Genomic DNA, 23,901 nt, shown 5'->3' with positions numbered 1-23,901 from the left:
ACTCCATAGGCTGTTCAGGTAACAGTCAATAGAATTAAGATTATCTTGGCGTTTTCTTTGGGGGATTAAGGAAAGGTCAGTTTTCAATACCTGCTTCAGATAGACTGTTTTCAGGGTTTTTTTTAAAAGAATCTTCAGTTAAAATAGTTTGTGTGGTTGACAGGCTTAATTTTTTGAAAATACATTGCTCTGACTGATGAGCTTTTTTACAACTGATTATTGAGAAGCTTTCACACTTTTATTCTAGCATGAATTGTAACATTGAATCTAGTATTTTCATGTTAATGGATGTCAGGCTAGTCAGCGTCCTTTGGAAATTGCAACCATGACTGCTTATTTCTTTTACGCCAAGAGTTTTCAAGACCATGGGATATCCAGAAGTTATGATCATGCCACCTTTTTATTAAGGAGGCATTTACATGAGAATAGGAAGTACGAATTACATTTCTTCTTGCTTCTGGGAATTTGAACCCAATCTATGACTAACCAGGACAGTGTTTTAATAATCAGAAAGTGTGTGGATTGTAGGGCTTCCAAGACATTTAAAAAGTGAAAAAAAACACCCATTTTCCACCCTCTCAAATTAATAGAGAGCAACTTGGGTTGCTGTGTTGGGGAGCATCTGTGAATATTCTGTTAACCATGGATCCAGTCACTGCCTTTAACTGCTAGTGGCAGCCTAGTTTTCAAAGGGTTGGGAAGTGTCTCAAATCTGCAACCACCACTTATAGACCCTGTTTTAGACAGCCATGGCCAAGAGGGTGCACTGGCTTTGCTGTCAATACCAAGTTAGTATATTCCTGTTCCCACGTTACATTATACTGCCTTCCCAGTCATGCTGCAAGTATTTATTCTTTGCAGATCTGTACTGTAACAGATCAAGAAGCTGATCTGGCTTAAAAAAGCATTACCCGAATAAATGAGTGATGTGCATACGTGTAGGGTTTCAAGCCCAACTGATGGTAGAGAAGTGTCAGGAACAGCTTGAACCATTATTATCATCAAAGCCAATGCAATGTCAAATCATGATTTGAGATGCTGCTGACTCAGGGGTTTACACAAAGACAGATGAGTAAAGTGGGTGTTGTTCTTTCGAAAGGAAATGCACAGAGCCATAGGCTTTCTTAATGGAAACACTTCAGTGTCTTCTCTTGAAGCTTCAGAAAAAAAGTAAGATTGCCAGTTCAAAGAGAAGGAGCGAGGATTAGCTTGATTACCAAATTGACTGGCAAAGTCATCATTTGGGCTCTGGTTTCTTCTCCCACATTTCTTTATGTAATTCCATTTAGTGATTGTTGTACCTTTTAAAAAAACCCAAATACTTGGGTGCTTGGGTCAGAAAGAGGGAGCACATTAGAACGGGGGAGATTAATAAGTTTGTGAGATGAAAATATTTCTCTTCAATCAAGAGATTCAGTCTCAATTAATCTCCTTGTAAAATCATATTATATATTATATAACTCTTTCCTGTGTTCCTTTCATGACTTGCTGCTTGGGTTTTTTATATTTCATTTGTCACTACTAGCCTTCCTTGCTTCTCCCGTGCCAGAATGGCCTCCCAAGGGGAGTTCTCTATTGGCTGTAGTGCCTTTATAGCAATAGATTCTGAATGTGACATGGCTGTGTCTGTGTAGCAGAAAGAAAGAGGGATACAGGTGGTGTTCAGGCAATGAAGTAGAGGGTCCCAGGCATAGATAGCAGAGTATTATTCAAATGAAGTTTTGGTTACTTACAGCTGTGCCTTTCCAAATAGTTTTTAATGGATTATTTAAATATGATTTTGTGTGTTCTAGTGCTAGTATCGATAAAGAAAAAATTGCTGGTACCAGTTCACCACAGGCAATGTTGGATCACCATCCTGCGACAGTCATGATGGACTTGCAGTCGGAAGAGGATGTCAAACCTCCTCCTTCTTTGATTATAGACTCACAGCAAAATGAGAACTTAGAACAAGTGGAGGAACACCAGCTAGTGCATATTATGGAAAGGTCTCCCTCAACATCAGTGTCTTCAGTTGATATGAGAGTGATGATGTCTCCGTCCCCTGTACCAAGAAGAGATGAGTTTTTTAGGCTTGAGGTTGGAGACCGCTTTAGACCAATGTGTGGTTATGACCCACAGATGTTACAAATGCTGAAAGAAGAGCATCAGATAATATTAGAAAACCAAAGAAAAATCGGTCTTTATGTCCAAGAAAAAAGGGATGGTTTGAAAAGAAAGCAGCAACTGGAAGAAGAACTGTTGAGAACAAAAATCAAAGTAGAGAAGCTGAAGGCAATACGACTACGGCGTGATCTGCCAGAATACAGCAATATTTAAATATTTTATTACTTCTGTCATATTCTTTGATATACTTAATAATAAATGCAGAATTGTTCCTTATGTTAATATGGATGGATCAAAATCTGGGCTTGAGACATGAAAGCATATTTTCCACATTGTTGTTTGTGTACCTTAGAAAAATACCTCGTATGCGTTTGAATGCACCAACTCTTCTGGTCTGAAATAGTCAAATCCTGTACATTTAAGTGTTTAGATTGATAAAAATCCAAACTTTTAAAATATTTCCACTTATCTCTATTAGAGTAGTGATGAGCTAATGAAATTAGTCAGGTCTTGTTAAAATTTTGTTCATATGCATTATTTTTTCAAATAATCACCTTTACTATCTTGATGAAGTTACAGGTTAATAAATACATATAAGAAGGAGAAATAAGAGGTCTTTAAATGTCTTTTTCTTTTCTAGTTGGTAAATCTTATGACAGTGGTGAGATTTTGCTGACGTATCAGCTTGGAAAACAAAATGACTGGATTGTTATATTTTTTTAATGTTCAGTAGACAGTTGAATAAATGTACATATTTTTAAAAGTTAATACTTTTTAATTGTTTCCAGTGGAGGAGTGTTTCCACAGGATATTATAAAAATAGAGACGATGAACGCAACACTTGGTTTTTAAAACTGCATGCATGTGTAATTTGTGTGTACAGTTACCATGATTGTATATTCAGTTATAATAATTATGCTGGTGATCAACCACATAAATGTCTGATTTCCTCTTTTGCATGCATAATGACTACAGTGCATGTGCAACCAAGACAGTTGCAGGTGCCTTTGATCAGTATCACTAGGACTATAAGCTACTGAAAAGAAATAATTTCTGTATGTAAGTAACATGTGACTTGAAATCAACAGAGGATTCCGTGTTATTCTGGGTACCTTTTATAGATGCTGTTGTTCTGATCTTTCGATTAGTTTCAAATAAAAAGCCTCAAATAAAAATAAAATTAATTCTTCTGTCTGTCCTAGTAGCAGCTGTTTCATCTGTAGTTGTGATCAACGTTTATAACTGGAAGAAAAATATCTGGAAAACATCAGTCCCAGATGATTCATTTCTTCATAATTCTAAGTCCTGCCTGTTATGAGTGGATCCACAACTGCCTTAGACCTCTGCTCCTTATTCCCCATAACAATACTTTCCCCTTCCTCTAACCTTTAGCGCAAGAAAAGGAAATGAAGCACAGGATCAAGAAAAAAGAGAGAACAAAGGAGATGTAATTCCTCCTGTGCCTCGCATCTCAGAGGGCCCCAACAACAGAGTGAACAAAAGCAATAGGAAGGAGACTGTTTCTTCCTTGCTCCCCTCACCAGTGTTTTCCCAAATTTGCTTCCTTCTCCACACCCACAGAACCTCAGCGTGCAAGCATGAGGCACTGATCTGCATCAGCAGATTCTGAATGAGGTAAGCTCCTCGTGTGTCTTCTGAGTGAACCAGGTTACCTTTGTAGCCACAGGGATAGGTGCTTATTGGAAACTATGAAGACTGGGAGCATGTGAGTTTAATTGAGGGGCTAGCTGAACTTCAAGAATTGTAGTTAAATTTTGTGATAGTAGACAAGAGGATTGATCTTGACTGTCAGGGCCCAGGATAACTTTAACAGGTTATAGGTAGGAAAAGTTGAGAAAATGAGTCTTTTGTTTACAGAATGAGGAAAAATACAGAACAGTGAAAACAGATGTTGGCAACATGGAGTTCCCCAATACTTTTTCAGTTGTTTTCTAGAGAAGAGAGCACTGTAAGTGCCTTGGGAATTTTTGTGTGCACTGAAAATTATGGTGCCTGGATAACTGGTCGTTGTTTCTGTACGGTTCTTGGCTTTCTGCTGTATTTTTTAGTTCAAGGACATCAATCTGCTTTTGTGTAGGTGGAAACATTTCAATGAGACATTCACTTCCCTGAGTTCACAAGAATCAAAATGCTGCCTTCAATAAATAAACAAGGATTTTATTTGTTCTGCTTCTCAGAAATGGGAAACAGCACTAACCTGCCCTCATCTTGTAATTTGGAAATGTCTAATCTTATCCTTTTAGTTGAAAATCAGAATTCTGGTTTCCAGTGGTAGGGAATTAATTTCTATTTCTTGGTTTTGTTCTTAGACATTATGCAAATGAAGAAGTTTTTAATAGTTCAGAAAATAATTCCCATACAATTCTCATTGTTTTGCAGTGGTTTTGAATTACAGCTAGTCCAGTGTTGACCACCAAAATGCTCCAGAGATTAAAGAATATTTTCTGTTGATGCTAGATGAAGAGGTGACCTCCAGGGTTTCTACTGGCATGATATTTTTATTTCGAGGACTAGAACCAGAGGAATTTCCAGTCTTGGAAAGCTTACAGTCTTTTCTTAACTGGCAAGCAAAGCAGTTGCAAAAATAGGACTCTGGGTAAAGCAAAGTCTCTTTTGTCTTCCTGGTGTTGTAAGGGGAGGAATGCAAATGAGTAAAGAAATAAAATACACCAGCCTGGTCAGAACTGTGCTCTTATGGTCAGTGTTCTTCCATGTTTGGTTGTTCTGGCTTTGTCTCATTTGTCAGTGGAAAGCCTTTCATTCCTATCTTCAGGCGGCAGCTCTAGTTCAGAGATCTCTCATGCTTCTTGTTTACTTCGTTCTCAGTTTTGTTTCTTTTGGTTTTTGGGGAGCTTGAGGAAGGGGGAGACGTCTATTGAGTCCCCTTGAATCTTGCTCATTTCTTTACTAGTGAAGTGGTTTATTTGCTTTCACCAGAGACGTGTTTCCTCCTTTAGTGATATTATATTGCTCTCTCAGAGCACTGTGTTGCTGACTATATATTATACCCTCCATACTGGTGGATCTGCATTTCTTTCTCACTCCACATCTGCTTTACAGCATCAAGTTATCTGTCTGAGTCAGACTTCTCACTTCTCTGTGCCTGTTCCTGGGGTTTTTTCCATGTATTCCTAATGTCTGGTACATGCACCACAGCTGTGTCTGGTCCTTCTGGACCATGAAGTGCTATGATTTTTTACTGTTGCATCAAATGATACTGTGTTAGTGTGTGTGAAAGGGAAGGTAGGAAGCCCTTCCCTCCTTCACCCTCATTCTTACCGTCTTACTCCCTTCACTACATCTGGCAGTGCCATTCCCTGTCTGCATGTTTATAAAGTACATAGTACAAGCAGAGTAATTTTAGGCAAGGACAATTTTCTACCATATGTTCATGTCCTTCTACTAAGATAACTGAAATAAACTGGCTCTGGAAGTAATTTAATTCCCAGCGTCTAACGGATTTATGTTTAGGATTCGAATAAAAAGCTGTAACCATGATAACATTGTGATAATTGTGATAGCACCTTGTGTAATTTCATCTATCTGGGTAATTGTCTAATGATCAGTCTATAATTTCATTGGCTGCTCTCTAATTATCTTGCCTTTTTTTTTTTTTTTCCTCTCGCTACTTCCTCTTTGTAAGCTTTTGACTCCTGTGGAATCATCTCAGTAGGTGTGCTTTCCTTGGATCAGAATTCTTATCAAGTAAAACTAGTAGGAGAGAGTACTCCAAGACCAGGAGAGATTACTTGTAGCTAAACCCCTGTTTTCTCACGTTTTCCACCTAAGTAGCCTAAATTCCTTTCTTTCAGATATATATATATATATATATATACACATATATATATATATTTCTATAGATTTTCAGACTTGGGATTTTTCCCCCATACAATGAAAACGCATAGACTAGAGCTTGCATACTATCTTCTTTGGGAAGACTTGTGTCCACTTGATTTCCACTAGGCAAAACCATGAAGTTGCTTATAAATAATGAGAGTTGTTTCTGAGTGGGAGGAACAAGTAAGGAATTGTGTTACCCAGGCTGCCTGTCTAAGCTGTCTTTTAAAATTTCCTTTATCTTATTTTAAACTGTTTTAGAATGGTTCTGTGTGAATTTTAACTTCAGTAATGTAATAAAAAGGCTACTCAAGAAGATGATAAAGTGTTATTTTCCTAAGATGTTGATACTTTTTCATTTTGCACATGAAAATAAAAAGACTTTAAAAAGATTGTTTTGAACATTAAAATGCATTAAATGTAGCTTCTCAGTGTGTATCCCTAACTAGTTGTGCTACTATTCTGTTTTAAATATCCAGGTCCTTAATAATTTGAGAAATACCACTGTCTATGTCTTAGATTAGAAAAAAAAAACACACACACAAAAAAGGTGCTGTTTACAGTAGTTAAAATAATGTCTGTTAGCTATATAACACATGACTAAATTTCAGTCATTCTGTGATCTGTGTTGCTGTGTTTTATCTCTGATAAAAACAAAGTGCTTGCCTTGGTGTTGACCAAGTTGCCTGTGTGTAGTGATGGTTGGGGCATCCAGTTTGTCTTGGCAAAATGTTCTCCACAATAAAGGTACAATTTCCTGAAGTTCCATTGAATGCTAGCCAGCAAAATGTGAACTCTTCCTTGCAAAAGCTACAGTTGTTCAGTGGAAATGTAGCTGAAATCCTCATTTCCGATCCGTATGTGGGAAAGTGGATGAGGGTCAGAGAACCCATGGAAAGCTCAGCCCTGTGTAGGCATTGGCATTCCCCATCGCCCCTGCCTTTCTTCCATGCTGTGGGATTTCACACTGTTTTATCCTAGTGATTACACAGAATTATTTGTTGATGTGTCCAAATATCTCTGAGTGAACATAACACCTTGTTTGACTGTCTTACACAAGAAGAATGTCATATAATTATCACTGAATACTTAGTCAGCAGTTACTCCACATAATATATGATTTTGATTTGCTCTTCAGCAAAACTGCAGACTTGGAAAATGCTACTGAATTTTTTGTATTTTACATATACAATTAAATTTATTTTTTTTTAAAGAAATAATTGTTTCCTGGCCATTTCCTTTTGGCTCTTGATTTTCATCTGTAGTTAGGATAATTGCAGTAATTAGCATAATTAAGCATACATATAGGGAAAAAATAATTCCACTGAATTATATTGCCACTCTAAAATCAGTTGATGTCAGAACTCAGTTTGGTTAAGGCTCAGTCATTTTCACCAAATCACAGAATTTTCCTAGTTAGAAGGGACCCACAAGGATCATCAAGTCCAACTCTTAAGTGAATGGCCCATATGGAGATCAAACCCACGTCATTGGTGTTATTAGCACCAGGTCTGACCAACTGAGCTAATCTCAGAGGTTTTTTTGTGTACCGTAGCCTGTGTTTTGCCTTTTGCTTACTTTGTTTATTATTGTGTAAGATTGTCTGTATTGGTAATGCTTTCTCAAAATATATCAAAGTTTGGAACTTTCTGCATGCTTGAAATAAGTAAATCAGTTTATAAATTACTGATTTTTTGTTGTTGTTTTAGCTTTAACAGTGAAACAATAGGACAAAATGTTTATCTAGTTTGGGGATGGGCTGAAGGGATATGGGACTACCTGTGGTTAGTTACAACAACATTATTTGTGTCCTGCAACTGCGTGAGATAAAACTGTAGTGTCAAGTTGTAGTGTCAAGTTGTATTTGTTATTAATCTCTGATGATGTTTTGTGAAAGAAAGTAATTTTTAACTCCGCCGCAGTTTGCAGATACATTTTTTTGTAGCCCACTTGTCAATACTATTAAGAATATAATTTTGCGAAGTCAGAGCATTTGTGTGAGGCATGTACTGGAAATACAGGATTAAAATCGGTGTGTATCCATTAGTATTGACACATTCTCTATCCTGGTCTGACATTTACTTAGCGCTGCATTGTAAGGCCCCTGCCCCCCAAAAAATTGACTTGGAAGTTCTGCAGGTTTCACCCAGGTGGTGTTTGCCTCATTTTGCATTGTAAGGAAGCTTTGGCAGTGGGTTGTGCATTGTAATGAACTCCACATGACATTAGTAGCATCAACTATCAGTTTGGCCAAACTGTTTTATGCTCCTCTTGGGCTATAATGTGGGTGTTCTGTGTATGCATTTGTGTTTGTTTATGTCTCAGTTTTTTTCTGTGAAACAGATGACCTGGAGAATACTCTGTTTAGGATATACTGAGTTTTGATCATCTTTCCTTTGTAGTCTTACAGTTTCCTTGTGCTTATGAGAAAGTACTCAAAACATGGCATCGAGCTGGTCTTTGGCCATTCCTGTAAAACCTCATTCAAGTTTGTCTGATTTGTAAGTCATTGGCAAACACATAATTTGGTCATTTTTAGTACAAGGTTGTTACACTTTGGATGTAGTCCATAATAACTGAATTCTTAGGAGAGCCTGTCCAGCCTGAGCACATTGAGCTGTTGGGAGTGGATCAAGGACTTCTCAGCTGTGAACACCTTGAATGAGAACAAGAAAATATGTCCCTCATTTTGCCACTGACAAAACAGACAGCCTCAGTAAAGGAACTACTTTGTTTAGATCCAGAGAGGATGACAGCAAGGATCCCAAGCACAACTGTCCTTTTGGGGCAGTAAGTTTTTAGGAGCTGTTGAACTGCCCAGCTGGATAGGTAATGGCCCTGCTCTTATGCAAAAAAAAAAAAATCAGCGATAGCTTGGAAAATACTGTTTGTAGCTCTGGGATTCAGAGTGCTGCACAGTATGTGTGCAGAAAAGGAGTGAATTAGGCTCATTTAGAGAATTTAGCCATTGCTGTTTGTTACAATTATTTCTGCTAGATAAAATCTATTCCTTTCAGAATAGTTTTTGTTATATAACTGTATATGCTAATTTGCTGTAGTTGAGTTTTGAAAACACATGATTCCTAAGCAGACTCCTGAGATGGTGCAAAAGATGTTTTTCAACAGTCCAGAAGTGAAATACATTTTAAGAGTTTCAGATACTTTAACTCTGAAGATCTAGTAGGCATCTGTAAAGATTGTTTTCAGATTAAATATAATAGAGGTAAATTTAATCTTTTTCTAAATCTCATCCTTCTCTGATGAGCATGCACATGTACATATGCTTGTAGGCACATACATACCCAATGAGATACATGTATGGTGAGTTGATAAGGAGCTCCACATTCTGCAGAGGCTTTACAGTGACAGCAAGGGTCAAAGAAGTCCCTTGGGAATAGCAAGTGGAGCTGGCCTGCTGATGGAAAGCTGCCACATCTCCATGTCTTCTAGCGTTTCCTTATATAAGTGGTCAGCTCGGGACCAAAAATAGGCAGAGTTGACACAAAGTAGGCTCTGTTAAAGGCATCATGAATTTAAGGATCCCTCTATGGAATCATCTTATTAATTTGCATTGGAATTTCTGTGCAAGTTAAGTTGTATTCAGTTTTACATCCAGAGCCAGCAAAGGCAGCACAGTGAGCACTGCTTACCTCCTCAAGGATGAATTTCTTCTCTTCCTTCCTCCCTCACCTTCCTTATTCTAGTTTTGGTTTCTTAGTAAGAATTACAACTAGAGCTCTAGGTTTTTGTGTTTGGATCATAAATATTACTTGGACTACTGAATGGATTACACTTATGTAAATCAAAGTTATGTAACTTGATTTGGAAAGATTACTCTTTCCCTCTCCAAATATTTCATCAGCCACTCTGCAAGTAATCATTGCTGCATAACACATGAAAATTCTAAAAAATATGACTCATCCCTTGTGTGCCTCTTCCAGGGTAATGCCATAAATTTTAAACAGTCCTGTTTAAATAATTTAGGATAGGAATATATTGTGTTTCATGCTTGTGACAGTGGGCGCAAGTTTTATTGATTATTTGTATTTTAAGGACTCTTTACTATAATACAGGGACATCAAAGACGGCCGTTAATGAACACAAACAGTACATTAAAAGTGTTTTTCCTTCCAATATATGCTAAAACAGATGTTAATACGAAGGATGCATAATCTTAATAAATCCCTTTCTGCCTGCTTGCGTTTTGTTACAGATCTAAAGTCTTTGCATTTTAGGAACAGAGATTTTGTGAAGTACAGAAATAGTTCTATTTATTATAAAAAATGGTAGAAGCAATAGCAAATGCTGAAGAGAATGCCAAACCATGTATTTTCGAAGTCCCACATGTGGGATTAGCCATGTACCTTCCGTTAACATTTAAACACAAAAAGATGCACACTTTCGTCTCTGCAAGCTGCTTCAAAAATGACTGCTTTTTGAGAAGGTTACAATTAGCCTGTGATTGTATAATAGTTGATTAACTATTTCTTAGTGATTTGCGCTTTTTTGGTAATTTAAATATTTGGATTTTTTTCATATCCCATTTAGACTATAATTTATTGCAACAGCATTCAATATTTACAGAACCCAAGAATAAATTTTACTTTCAGATATCAGTTTTGCATTTATTTTTTGAAGTAAAAAACCTTTACTACACAAATTAATCAAAACAACTTTCAGTGTGGATGGCAACATTAAGAAGTGTAGTAAACAGTTGATTTGGATGTCATTTGACTGGTTCCAATGTTTTACCGACCTGATCTGGCTCACTGCACCAAATGATGCCTGCAGCCTTTCAGAATTCTCAATGATGCTGCTTTTTTCTTTGATAATAGGAGTGGCACATCTATTTCTGTGGACTTGACAGAAGCTTTCAGCTTAGTTCATTAAATTTTTACAGTGAAAGCTGGAGTCAGTTGGATTTTTAGACATTTGAGAGGTTTAGGAAGAATAGTTTTCTACCATGGAGCTATAATTTTGAAAGTATGTGCTCTCCATCCTCCCTCCTCTGCAGCTGATACCCTTAAGAGGTAAGTGTTTCATTAAATAGTGATGATAGGATTGTTCCTACTTGTTCAAATTAAGCACATCTGCCATCTCTGTTATTATACATAAAAGGTTCCTATCTGAAAATAAAATCAAGTTTACAAACTCAAGTACCCAAAAACTTGCCAATAGCGCAACCTGAACCCAGCTTTCACACTGTGTTGGCGATAGTCATTAAGTACATGATTAAGGATTGTATTTCTGTACTCTTCCTTGCCAGTTTCAGTTCACAGAATGGACTGTGTCCACTCAGTGAGTCACTAGTCAGTATTTTCTTTCTACTTCTTTATTCAGTTATAGACCTACCCCTTGTTCTCAGCACACTATTCAAACTGTTTTGAATTAATTAGCTAATTTTTTTTCCTGTGGTGCTCGTCATGATACTGAGTGCCTCCCAGATGTAATTATGTTTCACAACAATCCTTGTGAGATAAGAAGTTGGTATAATCTCCACTTTTTAGGAGATAAAGCGGGAGTTGAGGCACAGAGAGAATAAAACCAAAAAGCCCCATTTTTATGGAAGGTGCAGACTGAATCATCGAGCACTGCATTGTCTCAGTGCTTTACTATACCGTACAGTTAATCTCTCCCAACCACAATTTCCAGTTACACCCGCAAGTGTTCACTGTTAATACAAATGAAACTGAATCACAAGTCAGGTGCTCAGGCAAATATTTATTGCTGAAATTGGGGTGAAATGACTTCCGTTACACCACAGAGGAACTCTAGAACACATGCAAATATAGTCCAGTTCTCCAAGGCATCATTCAGCTTATTTAACCACAAGACTGTACTATCAGTCCTTACATTCTCGACCTCTGTCATCCCACAGCTTTTGCAGTTTACAGCAAAGCAGTTCAGGGATGGCACAGGCAGCACCACCTTTTTTTCCTGCCACCTTTCCTGCCTTTCCAGCAGTTCAGTTCTCTGCACTGAATGCGCAGGAGGTCCCCTGACAGTGTAGTGCAGCGTGTTTTCTGTAAAGGCTCTATCATTAATGCATATGCACAGTGGGGCAGATCAGGTCACTGGAACACTGTTATTTTTGACATCTTCAAACTCTGCTTGACTTCACAACCGTAAAACTATTTACTTAATGGAAGGTGGCTTATGGAGGTGGTGAGTGGGTGGGTGACGTAGTTTTGTACCACGATACACTGGGTCGTAGATGTTAATCTTTTGGCTTTTAGAGCAAATTAACATTTCTAAACAGATTATTTCATATCATTTGTTGTTTTCAGCTATGTAAGACAGACAAGGTTGAAAATCTTATCTTTCCCCTTTGGGGTTATGAAGTGAATTACTATATTAAGAGACCACTGACTTCAGTGTAGACCATTAATATCATGGCATGCAGTGTTTTGCCCAGTGAGTTTTGCACATTTTTGCTCACAGCAAAGAAACTGAAAGACTGAAAATTTTTCAGGTTGGAGAGCAGAAACGTACCCAAGGGACTTGAGGGAAAGTGGTATGATGATTCAAGCTTTGTGTCCTGCTTTGCCTTCATGGACTTGTCCACTAGAAATTGTTTGATTCTGGGTCTTCTATTAGTCTCTAAGTCAGAATTGATCTGGGTTTTTCTTGCAGCGTGTGATCTGTCAAATGCAGCCAGTTCAGGAGCTTAAGTGCCTCCATCTCTTGTGTTGCATCTAAATATCCCATTGCGGCCCTCTCTACCTGTAGAGCAGCTACCAAACTTGGGTCTGTAAAATTACACAGAACAGTGTAACAATTATACTAGTTTTAAGTTCACTACCTTTAACACTACCTTGGTAGTCTTAAAAATTGAATTAGAGAAAAAATTGAAGAATGGGGGAAGAGAAGTTGGCCCTGTTTACCACGAAGTGGCATTGCTCTGAGTGCTCTTCGTGTCTTTGTGCAGTCAGTGCCCTTCTGTACTCAAGTGTGTGCCATTTTCTATGTTGCGCTGCCATGTTGCCCTTATTTCTTCATTTGTCATTTTCTGCTTCTATTTTCCCTGTTGTTGCCAAATTTGTTCCTGTTCTCATTTCTTTGTCCCAAGCCATCCCTTGATTTCCCTCGATGGCTTTCAGCCATATGTTTTTTCTAGTGAACCTTGAATTTTGAGGGTCAGAGATGAGGGGTAATAAGTTTCTCTTGCACCAGCTCCTACTCAGAAAATCCTAATTCTCTCTCTGCTCCTTATACTGTACCCCAGTCCCAGTCTGTCCAAGACTGTTCTCCCCATCCATCCTCCCCATCTGTCCTTCTAACCTGATCTGTTGTCTTCCCACTCTTTTCACTCTCTATCTGGTTTCTTGCCTTTCAATGCATGCTTTGCTTCCAGGTCAGACTTACGGTCTTTTACTCAGGTGTCAATTTTCTACTGGTTTAACATCAGACTTCCTTTCCAGCAATAATCTTTGTTTTCAGACTTTGTCTCCCAAATTACTTTTCCTTATAGATGTCCTTGTCCCCTCTGCCATCTTTCCCTGTTTGGTGTCAGGAGAAGGGATGATGTGTCTAAAGGAGAGGGCCAAGGAAAAATTCCCTGCTGGCACGCATGGAAGAAACCCAGCTTTGGTCTGAACAGTGAGAGCTGTGACTACAGAGAAGTCTATTCTTGGCCTTAGTTAGAGCATGTGCAGTGTGTAATCCTCAGGTAATTAAGAGAATGTGCAAACTGCATTTATTTCCAAGAGCTTTTAGGGGTGGAAAAAGTTTTACCTCAGGAAAAAAAAAAGGTGTTATCTTCTTCCCAGATTTTTAGATTCTTCTCCAAAGTATTGAGTTAGTAGACTTTCTACAAGGAATAAGAGTTTATTGTGGCTACAACTGCATTAATCTGTTATTTTTGTTCTCATAAACGGTTATTTTTCTTTCATTGCCAGTTTTTGTGGACATTGTGCATGTGTGTGAATACGTGTGCCTAAACTGAGACAGCTAGCATGGAAGGTGTACTACGGACTGATAGTTATTAGCTATGTAAAATAAAATCTACTAATGGGAATCCCCATAGAATTGCATGTTCAGGAATCTAGAGGCTAATTTGATTGGCTTTTCAGATTATAAAGAGACTTTGACACAGAAGTTTAAAAATATTAAAATATTTTGATCATTTATATTTTTGTTTAAAAATAATTTTGGATTTAAAACAATAATGTGTTTTTCAAAGAAAATATTCCTGCTTGAAATATCGGTCAAAATAAGAGAGTTTGCTAACAATGCTGATATGTTAATACATTAATTAATTAATTACATAAACATTTTGTGTTTGAAAGGGGCACAAAGCACTGTGTTGTAATCAAGTGACTCTGAGATGTAATCCTAGGTGTCATTGATTCCTGTGGGTTTAGGGCAAGTCAGCTTGTCTCTTACTGGTTGCACTTCTAACAGTCTCACAGAAGTGCTGTGAGAAGAGTTTTACATATTTTTCCATCTTAGAGGCACACTAATATACGTTGACATGTTAGCTTAGCATTAAGTTTTATCGTTAGACTGAAGTTGCTTTGCAAATAATGGAAGATGCTATCTTTCTCATATTTCTTTAAATATTCCTGGGATATCTTACGAGTCTTTAACATATAGATGTTTCATATGCAATTAGACACTTAGCTGCTATGTAAACATCTGTTCTCAAAATATTATGGGTTAATTTAATGAAGAAACTTTTTGATTACTTCGTCTGCTCAGAAGAAAGAGCTGGTGCTGGCTCTATGGAATGAGATCCATGGCACACGTTTAGAGTGACTGTGGAGGCTGCAGCAGAGCACTGCCATCAAGTTTGGGCTGGGATTCATTCAAAGCCCAAATCTCCTTTTACAATGGTCCAATTTTTTTGCTCTGCCTCCCTCTATTTTCTGATTACTCCTTAGCGCTATAGAGTGCATCTTGAATCAAAGCTGTCTTCTTTAAGTTGTAATTTTTGCACTGTGACGCTGCTTTTTATTGAGAAGATTCAGAGCAGTTGAGGGAAAATTCCCCATCGTGCCATACATGCTTTCAATGGGAAAGTTCCACTATGGAGCTGTTGGGTAACTTGACAGGTCCCCTGGTTTCAGAATCACCCCAACCTAACAGTAGCTGCTAAAGAAGAATGGGTAGACTCCCAGTCTCCTTGTTCCAAACCTTGCGTACCCCTTCCCTGTATTGACTGTAGTTGCTGAAGGGATTCATTGAGCTGGCTTGCCTGCAGCTAGTGGATGAGAAGCAGAAGGGGAGAGGGAAGGAAAGGTGAGCTCTTAGGCTTTGGCAACAGCCTGCAGCTGGATGGGGTTAAGCCATCCATTAAACCACACCTCAGGCCAAGGTGTTGAGTGCCTGGCTCACTGGACCGTGTCCCTCACTCCTTGTGGTAACGTGTGTGTACTTACAGTGCTGCAAAAGCTGCAGCGTACAGTCCCCTGAAAATGCACTCTTGAGTTGCTTTGGTAGTCTTTCATCATTCAGCTACTTTCTTGCTGCATTGGGAGTATCCTAATGCACTTAATCGATGCATTTTCTCTAAATCCTGCTCATCAGAAACTGGTTAAACTAGTTTGCAATTGGAATGTTCCCCGTCCCCTCTCCTGGATCCTGTCCCGATTTCTGTAAATCATCACCTTCCTGAGGCTGCTGAAATTTTTCCTCATATCAGTTAAGCTGCGGTTTATATCTTGAAACTTAAGCCTTTGCTTTCTCAAGCAAAGAGAGAAAGCTGTATTTGTGGAAGTTTTTCAAAGCCCTGTTAGCCATGTCTTTAAAGTTCCCAAGCCCTTCATTCTAGGAGGAGAGACTTTGCCGCTTGCTGTGGTTTCTTCGTGGTTAAGCAAACCACACTGCCAGGCCAGGCGGTTTGCTTGTCGGGAGAGAAATGAGTGGGCATGACTCTGTGATGGGTCTTGTACCGTGGTGCATGCACAGTTCCTGTTACTTATTATTTTCACTCCAAACTGATTAACAGCAGAGCTCAGAATGTACAACTGAAGTTTGTCTTCCAAGGTCTCAGCAAACCCAGCTCTGTTTCAGGTACTGTCTAAGGTCAGTGAGGAGCAAGGGGTTTCTGCTGAAACCGCTGCTGTCTGTATCCCTGTATCAAACACTGAACTTAGTCCCTGTGAGCAACATACCAGTCTCATTTCAATTCCTGAAAAGCTCATGACACTGTATTTATCAGATTTGAATATTCTGCTATTGCACTGGAATAAATCTTTGAAGTTAAATAGGGTTGATGCTGATACAAACAAACTGATAAGATAAAAAGGTTGAATGAAAGTACCTAATCAGCATTGCTGGTTAACTAAGGTTTAGGTTTTCTATGCTAGAAAATTATAGGGAAGATAATTTTGAGAGGATATAATTATTTTTACAAAAAATGTTTAATTTAAAACCCTTACACTTTTATCTGAAACTAAACTGTAGTTATAGGTAAAGGGAAAATAATTTATGTAGCATAGAAACAAATTGTTATTGAATATTTCTATAAACAGAAGTTATGATAATTCAGAAGACAAATTGAGGGAAGAATTCTGAACATTGCAGAGACTATTTTTTTTTTTTTCATTTTTCCCATAAGAACATGGTAGTATTGTATGAAATACTGGTGCTGATTTGCTTCTCACTAGGGGCAGGTTGCTTTGGAAATCCTTTTCAGCAAAAGTCACTAATACAAAAGGCTAGCAGTTTCCAGCTCTTTTTATAAATTATTGGTTTTCTAATTATTTTAAATGAAGCAGGGATAAAAAGAGTTGGAAGACTTGTTATTGCCTTGAAAGTTAATCTGCCGATGGTTCAGATAACACCACGCAGGACTCCCTGAGTAAAAGAGCAATGACCATAAAACAGATCTCAGGGGTCACCAAACCCATGCGAGAGGTCAGTGGAGGAGACAAAGAGGTTTGTTTGTGAATGGCCATCCTTCGAGAGAGAAGAAGAAAATTCTGCAATGAAATCTCCAGTTCTTGCAGTAACAGTTTAAAATCTTAATACGAGGGCAGAAGTTGCTGATTAAACCAAGAGAATCAGCTGGGGAAAAAATACCTTGTATTTATCTGTCAAATCAGTTTGCAATTAGAAGCTCAATATAGAGTGAAATTAGTCTTTTGTATTTTTAGCAAGGTACAGGTTCCCCTCTTCCCCTCGCTCTCTTTCACTTCTCTGAATCTTATCACTTAAGATTATTGAAGATCCAACAGAGCCTTTGTACATTTTTACACAACTGCAAGGATTTTTTATTGTTCTTTGGCTCATTTAACAGGGTTCATGTACAAAGAATCCCCAACATAGTGAGAAGGGCTTCTCTGCTCCATTTTCTCATCCTTCTGTGGCATACCAGTGTTCAGTAGTTGCTCTGTTACTCTTTGGACATGGGGGCGTCTGCCACATGAAACTCTACAGTTAATGCCCTAAAGAAACATCCACATATGGAAAATCCTGTCTGCTTTAGGCACTGTATTATATTACCATGGGGTTCTATACAGACAATACAACTTTCAGAGTGCTTTGGAAAGAAAATAGTATTCAATAAATGTAGCGTTTTTCATTTAGATAATACCTTTTTAGTAAATGCTAGTCTGAAAAAATGCACGTGTTTTATGCATGTCACTTATGAGTATTTTGCAGTTTTGAGAATATGTAGCCTATGCAGAAGTGGTAAATCTGCTTCCCTATTGGACCATTATTGTGAGCCAAAGTTTCCTCTTGCTGCTTCTCCTTTAAATGCCAGCACACTTGGAAATTTTGGAAAGGTTAGTCTGTGGCATAAGCACCTTTCTGTAAGAGATTTGTATAGTGTTGAATCCCAGATGGAATCAAGGGAGCAAACCGATTTAAGCTTTTAACCAGAATACAAGGGTATTTTAATGAAAATTAGTCTGAGTCTCTCTTTGAAGCTGTGCATGTGCTGAAAAGGAATGCTACAGATATTCCTTTAGGTAATGCTGGGGACTTATTTACCATTACATATCTCAGATTGCTAACTCTTGAAAGCATGTGTTTATTCTTAATTGATATTATAATCAGCTGCTCTCTGTTCTATTATGATTTCATAACCTTATTAACCTAAATATTTCCTATTAATATTTACATCCATGCCTCTTGTAATAAGGTAGCTACTGACAAATCCAAATCAATCTAAGCCCAGTAACAACATTTGAGTTGAACTCAAGAGATGGTCTGTTTCAAGATTTACATAATTATTTATTTTTCAAGGGTGCAAGGAAAGGAGTTGAAATAATATTTTGCATTACTACATTTGTGGTTATTCTGCCACTTAGTACTGGAGCTCGTTAGCCCGTAGGGCAATCCATCTACGTCCTGAGGACCTCGCTGCCACCGTCCAAGCGTGCTTGGCCCCGGCAGATGAACCTCAGGATTAAAGGGTGGGCTCAGTTCCGCGCACACTGTGTCTCACCTAAAAAATCCAATGCGCAGGCTGGAAGGTGGAAAGACCTTCCCCGGTTCTTCGTTCGCGAAGAGACTGGCCATCACATGGATGACTTTATCTCCAGATCTGATTACTGGCCGCGTGTGTTCCCTTTCTTGAGTTCTGTGTTCCTGTCTTTGCTTCCAGAACCTTGCCCAGCACCATCTCACCAGGACCCTGCTTTTGTTTTCTGCTGTGGTCATTTCCCTTTTGCTTTTTTCCCAACCTTTCTGCTCATATGTGTCAAATCAGGAGCTTATGTATTAATGCACCAAGTAACCTGTTTTCCCTGGAAGTGCATAGTTTCTGAAACAATTTAGTGTGTTGGGTTTTTTTCAGGTTGAGCCCTGATGTACTGTTCTCTCTCAGTCCAAATTTACCATAAGTGGCTCAGACGGGAAATACACCGCTTTGTTTATATAAGATAAAATGTGTAGATTGTAATTGATTTTTTTGAAATGCAAATAACTGTATGCTTTGTCAAGATAACCTGAGATACTCTTTGTTATTTTATTTCCCTTTTAGATGGACTCAGTTTGGCAACATCAGGGAGTGCAAAGGAAGAAGCAGCTCAGGAAGCACCTGACTGCCTTGCGAAATATTTCAGTGTTGTGTGGTGTAAGGCATCAAAGAAAAAGCACAAAAAGTGGGAAGGAGATGCTATTCTTATTACAAAAGGAAAGTCAGTAATACTGAAAGATATGGAAGGCAAAGACATTGGAAGAGGTACTGTAGATTTGCATACTTATGTAAGGGAGCAATTGGCATAAAATCACTTTGTGCTTTGAGTAACAGGGACACAGCTCTTCACATAATTTAGTTCTCCATGCCAATGTTGACCATTGGGATGAAAAAACAGTAGGGTTTTTGTTTGTGGTTGGTTGGTTGGTTTTGTGGGGTTTTTTGTTTGGGGTTTTTGTTTGGGGTTTTGTGGTTTGGGGTGTTTTGGTGGGTTTTTTTTGTTGTTGTTGGGGTTTTTTTGTGTGTTGTTTTGTTTTTTTTTGGGGGGGCGGGGGTTGGAAAGACTGCAAGAAAGCTTTATATTTCTTACATATAGGGCAGATGCATGGGGGAGGCTGGAACAGGCTGAATAACATTATTCACAGAAACACCAAATGCTAGTCCAAAGAGAGGATCTGGAAATCAGTAGTGTCCTAATTCAGCAGACATGACAAATGAGGGATGAGTAGTTGATTTTAGTTGCTCACATAATGCGGAAGTGAAGGTGTTAAAATTAGGGGAAAATATACTGTTAAGTTTCTTGTAGATATTCCAGTCAGCGGTGAGGCAATGGGGAATTTCAGAGGTTGGATCTCTACTTTTCAGCCAGTCAAACAGCTAAAAATATTATCTTTGTTGGAAAGACAGGCAACAGCAACATTTTCCAACCCAGCCAAAGTCAACTGTGTAGCAATTTTTAGTCTTGTAGTTTTAGCAGCAGCTGCTGCTGTAAGACATAGTTTGGGTTGATATCAGAGTTAAAAATAAGACTTGCAAACCATAGGCTGTAGTCAACTTGAAGCAGTAATTTTTTACGGAAAGCAAAGCAAGAATTAGCTTTGCTAACGGAGCCAAAGATATTCTGTAAGGGAGAAGAATTGAACAGTGTTGCTACAAAACATAATTTGATAAATTTTAGGTCTGAGATGGCTTCTCTGCTCTTTTGTTACAATCATGACATTGTGAGCCAGGCACTTTTGATTTGCAAATCAGTCTGTAACTTAGAAGTTAATTTGAATTTATTTATAGCAAAGCAATATATGTACAGACTTGCTTGTTTTTGAAAAAGGCAGAGAGAAAGAGAGTAATGCCTGGAATGCATCAGCCACCACCCTGTTGTTCTTGTGTTTTTTTCAAGTCCTGTCTTCTTGAATTAGCAGTAAACACAATGGAAAAATGAACATTCTGATTTTTGCTGGTAGAACTCTTCTTTCCATGTTTGATGGTGTCAGATAACACAACGATACCAATGTCATTGGGACTAACTTGCCCATTCAGAGTTGCTTTCAATGCTTATTGATTCTAAGAAAATAATAAATTGACCATTTTTAGCAGTGTGAGTTTTAAATCTGTGCAATTACTTAGCCCACCAAGTGAGAAGGAAAGGTCCAGTAGTGGTACTTACTTCAAAATTGTATTTAAAACTCAGAATTCTATAGTAAATGTGTATGAGCATTCAGGATTGTTATTTTTAAATGGAAAGAAAAAGTCAAAGGAAGAATTTTAGTCTTTTCCATAGGCTTACCAGGGCTGGATCTAAGATGGTGCAAGGGAACCTAAAACCAGCACAGCCTATAGCTTGGTTTTGAGACAGTAGAACATCTTGCTGTTCTCCTCTGCAAATGTTCTTAGTAACGCATTACAAAGAATTTAGGGGGTGCTCTCTTGTAAATTGCTGTATGTTACAGAAACAGTTATTTCTGGCAACGGCATCCACAGTTGAGCTGTGTGGGTTTGCTTTTTGCCTTTCCTGTTTCCAAGTACCCTTAAAGCCCATCTTGTCCTAGAATTAGGCTCTTCATATACAGATCTGCAGAGGGATGCACCTGTATTCTGTATGTTCACCCTGAAGCTTTGTAAAGGTAATAACAGAAAGCAAAAATGCAGAGCAAAGGAGAGGTCATAAATGCCCTCCCCAGGCGCCTTGTTTAGGAAAGCTCGTGCATTCTCTTGTGTTCAAGCTCTTTCCTGAAAGCAAGTGTTCTTCTTTCAAGAACCAAACAAGGTTCGCTGTGTGCTTTTTGAATACATTTAGAGGAGAGGAAGAAAAGTAAGTCCCTTTTCCTTTTGGCCAGACTATTTTTCAGCACTTGCTTAGACTGTGAAACACCTCAGTTATTTTTCTCTCTTAAAAGAATTCAAATCCAGACCTTCACCTTCCAACCTTTTGCATTCCTAGAAGTGGGAGACCTGAGCTTTGCAAACAGCTTCCAGCAGTCTTTATATGTAGTGTTTGTTGGATAAAATATGTGTAAAACCTTGGGAGGCCTTGCCTCTTTTTTCACAGCTGAGTGATTTAACTGCTGGTCTACATAGTCATGCCCTTTTTTTTTTTATTTTGGCCTAACTGAGGATCGAAACCTGTTTATCCAAACTCACACAAATTCAACAGTTGAGGTAAAGAATTCTGAAGTAATTAACTCTCTGAGTTAAGAAAATAATTTGTATATGTCCTCTGTTTCTTATGTGAGAGCTTAAACCACTAAAGTGTTTGAAAGAAGGAACCCCCGTTCTTTCCTACAGTGTTATATAAAAAGAAAGGAGCAGCTCTAGCTGTATTTTGTTGTGAGACTGATAGTATATGTAACTGCTCTGAGAGTGCCCATCCAATCGAGTCCACAGACTTTTGAGCTGACTGATAAATCCTGACGATAATCAGAGCATACATGTTTTGGAGCACGTGTAGAAGTAAAGATTTCAGATGCATCTGAATCTTTAATTGTAAAAAAACTAATTTAGAATTGTTTTAAAAGTAGAATTTTCTGTTTAGATCAATAGCAAGAGGTGCTAGAGGAGTTCATGTTGGGGTATGAAAGAAAGGAAAAAGGGCACAGAATAGTCATTAAGGGAAGCTGTTAGATTTTATGATATAGGGCTAGTTTTTACAAATTCTCTTAAATGATTATCTGACATTTAGTAGACTTGATTGTGGATGAGGATGGCTTGAGTATTGGCTCACACATTCTGCTACCTAATTCTGATTATTAGCACTCACATGTCAATCTCTGTTAGGGAGAGAAAGGCTTTATGTGTAACAATGAAATGTTTCAGAATCAAATACCTTTTCACAGTTTTGGTTTTCCTTGCTGCAGATGACTAGTGGTGATAAGGAGGTAGTACTTGCTGTGTTGTCCTAATTCATAATTTTTTATATTCTTTTAGGTACTGGATATAAAGCTAAAGAGCTAGACAGTCTTGATGAAGGTCAAACACTCATGGTTGGAGGAAAAGAAATTGAAGTGATGAGTGTGATTTCAGCAGATGACTTCAGCAGTGGCAGGTGTTTTCAGGCTGGAATAGGGACTCATGACACAGTCCCAACTGCATTATCTCAAACTAATATGAAACCGTTCTGTAAACCATTCAAAAACGTCTCTCAACCCAGTAGTAAAGACAATATGCTCAAAGACTCTCAAAGCTGCAAACCTCGCCATGATCCAAATGCTCCAAGTAAGATGCAGATTTCTAAGTTTCTTTAAGCATGCTCTGGCTCTCAAAAAATGTTGAACATGTAACCAGAATTTTCATGTTCTCTGATGTACTGTTGAAATATTTGTGAGATGTAGCACTAGTGTCTAACCATGTTAGGATTTTATCGTGTGTTTCTAACAAGGGAAATACTCTACAGTGCGTAAAGTTTCTCGTAGTTGTTACAGATGGCTGTGGAAACACGTTAGAGTGATTCCTGAGAGTTCTGCCAAGGAAAATGAGTTATTGATCAGAGAAACAATCTGACATATACTAGGAGTTCTAGGTGATTTCCAGCTTCCCACTGGGGTCACTTAAGCACTGCCATAATGTGGCAGCACAGTAATTGCAGTGGAGGATCAGTAACAGAGAAGTTGAACCAGATTTAGAGAATTGCTTCTGACAGTGCCTGGTCCTTCACAGCCAGCGAGTGTAACCACACCACTCAAACTCAACCCAATATGTTTTGGAATAAAAGTTTCGGTTTATAGTGCTGGAAGTATTGTGTGCTGAAGACCCATGAGAGTTCACATATTGTGGAGAAACAGGCTGCTTAAGCAGTTGTGTAAGAGGGACCCTATAAATATTTGATAGCTTCAGGAAGTGGTGGTGCTTATCTAAACAGAAATACTCTTTTGTCTGTCAGTAATAAACCATTTAGGAGCTGTATTCTGCTGGTGGTTCTGTCTTTCAGACTGAAGAGCTACTGAGTTTTAAAAATGTTACTAAGCAGAGCAATGCGTATTTTTTTAAAAAATACTGGTTTTTTCTACATTCTTACTATAATACCTCTGTCCTACTTCTTGCCTCCTATGTTGGTAATACTGAACTTTTTAAAGCTGCTTCCTGGATGCTATGTAAATAAACAATGAACTCTTAATCAAGTGGTAATAAGTGATATAACTAAATGTTTTGTAGAGGAGCCTTATTAACACTAGCTTCTGGTCTGAATTTAACTTGATTATGTTTTATCTAAAAATGTTCTTTCCTGTGGTTGCAGGATTATGCTGCATTAGCATTCTAACTGAAAATCTGGGAAAAAAGCTGATATATTCAACACACAAATTAACTTCTTTGCTGTTTCTGCACTGGTCTGTTAAAATGTTACATTTTATTCTAGTTGTCTGCTGGGACTTCTCTTCTGGTGGCTTTTAATAATTCCCAACAGATTTTGAGAGCCCTCAACACATCAGTAGGTTGGACTCTCAGTCATTAGATTTGGTCACACAGGGGAATCACATTATTTAATGCCTGATTGCATAACCTCTTGCAGAAGTTACTGAGACACTTCACAGTAACAGTCTGAGGTTTTCATGTTGAAGTCTATGACTATAGTTGAT

General features: G+C 38.2%; 2 protein-coding genes across 2 annotated transcripts in view; both read left to right on the top strand.

Annotated features, from left to right (window-relative positions):
- The window catches only part of FSBP (fibrinogen silencer binding protein), a 6,821-nt gene extending 3,518 nt beyond the window's left edge, over positions 1 to 3,303 (top strand). The window contains exon 2 of the mRNA XM_027892505.1: positions 1,794 to 3,303. Coding sequence (XP_027748306.1) covers positions 1,794 to 2,319 — 526 coding nt within the window. The 3' untranslated portion in view covers positions 2,320 to 3,303. The remainder of the gene's footprint in view (positions 1 to 1,793) is intronic.
- Positions 1 to 23,901, top strand: part of RAD54B (RAD54 homolog B) — a 65,505-nt gene that overhangs the window by 18,329 nt on the left and 23,275 nt on the right. Inside the window, exons 3-4 of the mRNA XM_027892504.1 lie at positions 18,899 to 19,099; positions 22,256 to 22,543. Of these exons, the coding sequence (XP_027748305.1) occupies positions 18,899 to 19,099; positions 22,256 to 22,543 (489 nt within the window). The remainder of the gene's footprint in view (positions 1 to 18,898; positions 19,100 to 22,255; positions 22,544 to 23,901) is intronic.

Source organism: Empidonax traillii, unplaced genomic scaffold (genome assembly GCF_003031625.1).
Source record: "Empidonax traillii isolate 1590-97213 ecotype Southwest subspecies unplaced genomic scaffold, ASM303162v1 scaffold355:size2308892, whole genome shotgun sequence".
NCBI lineage: Eukaryota > Metazoa > Chordata > Aves > Passeriformes > Tyrannidae > Empidonax > Empidonax traillii.
This window is presented reverse-complemented; position numbering and strand designations above follow the sequence as displayed.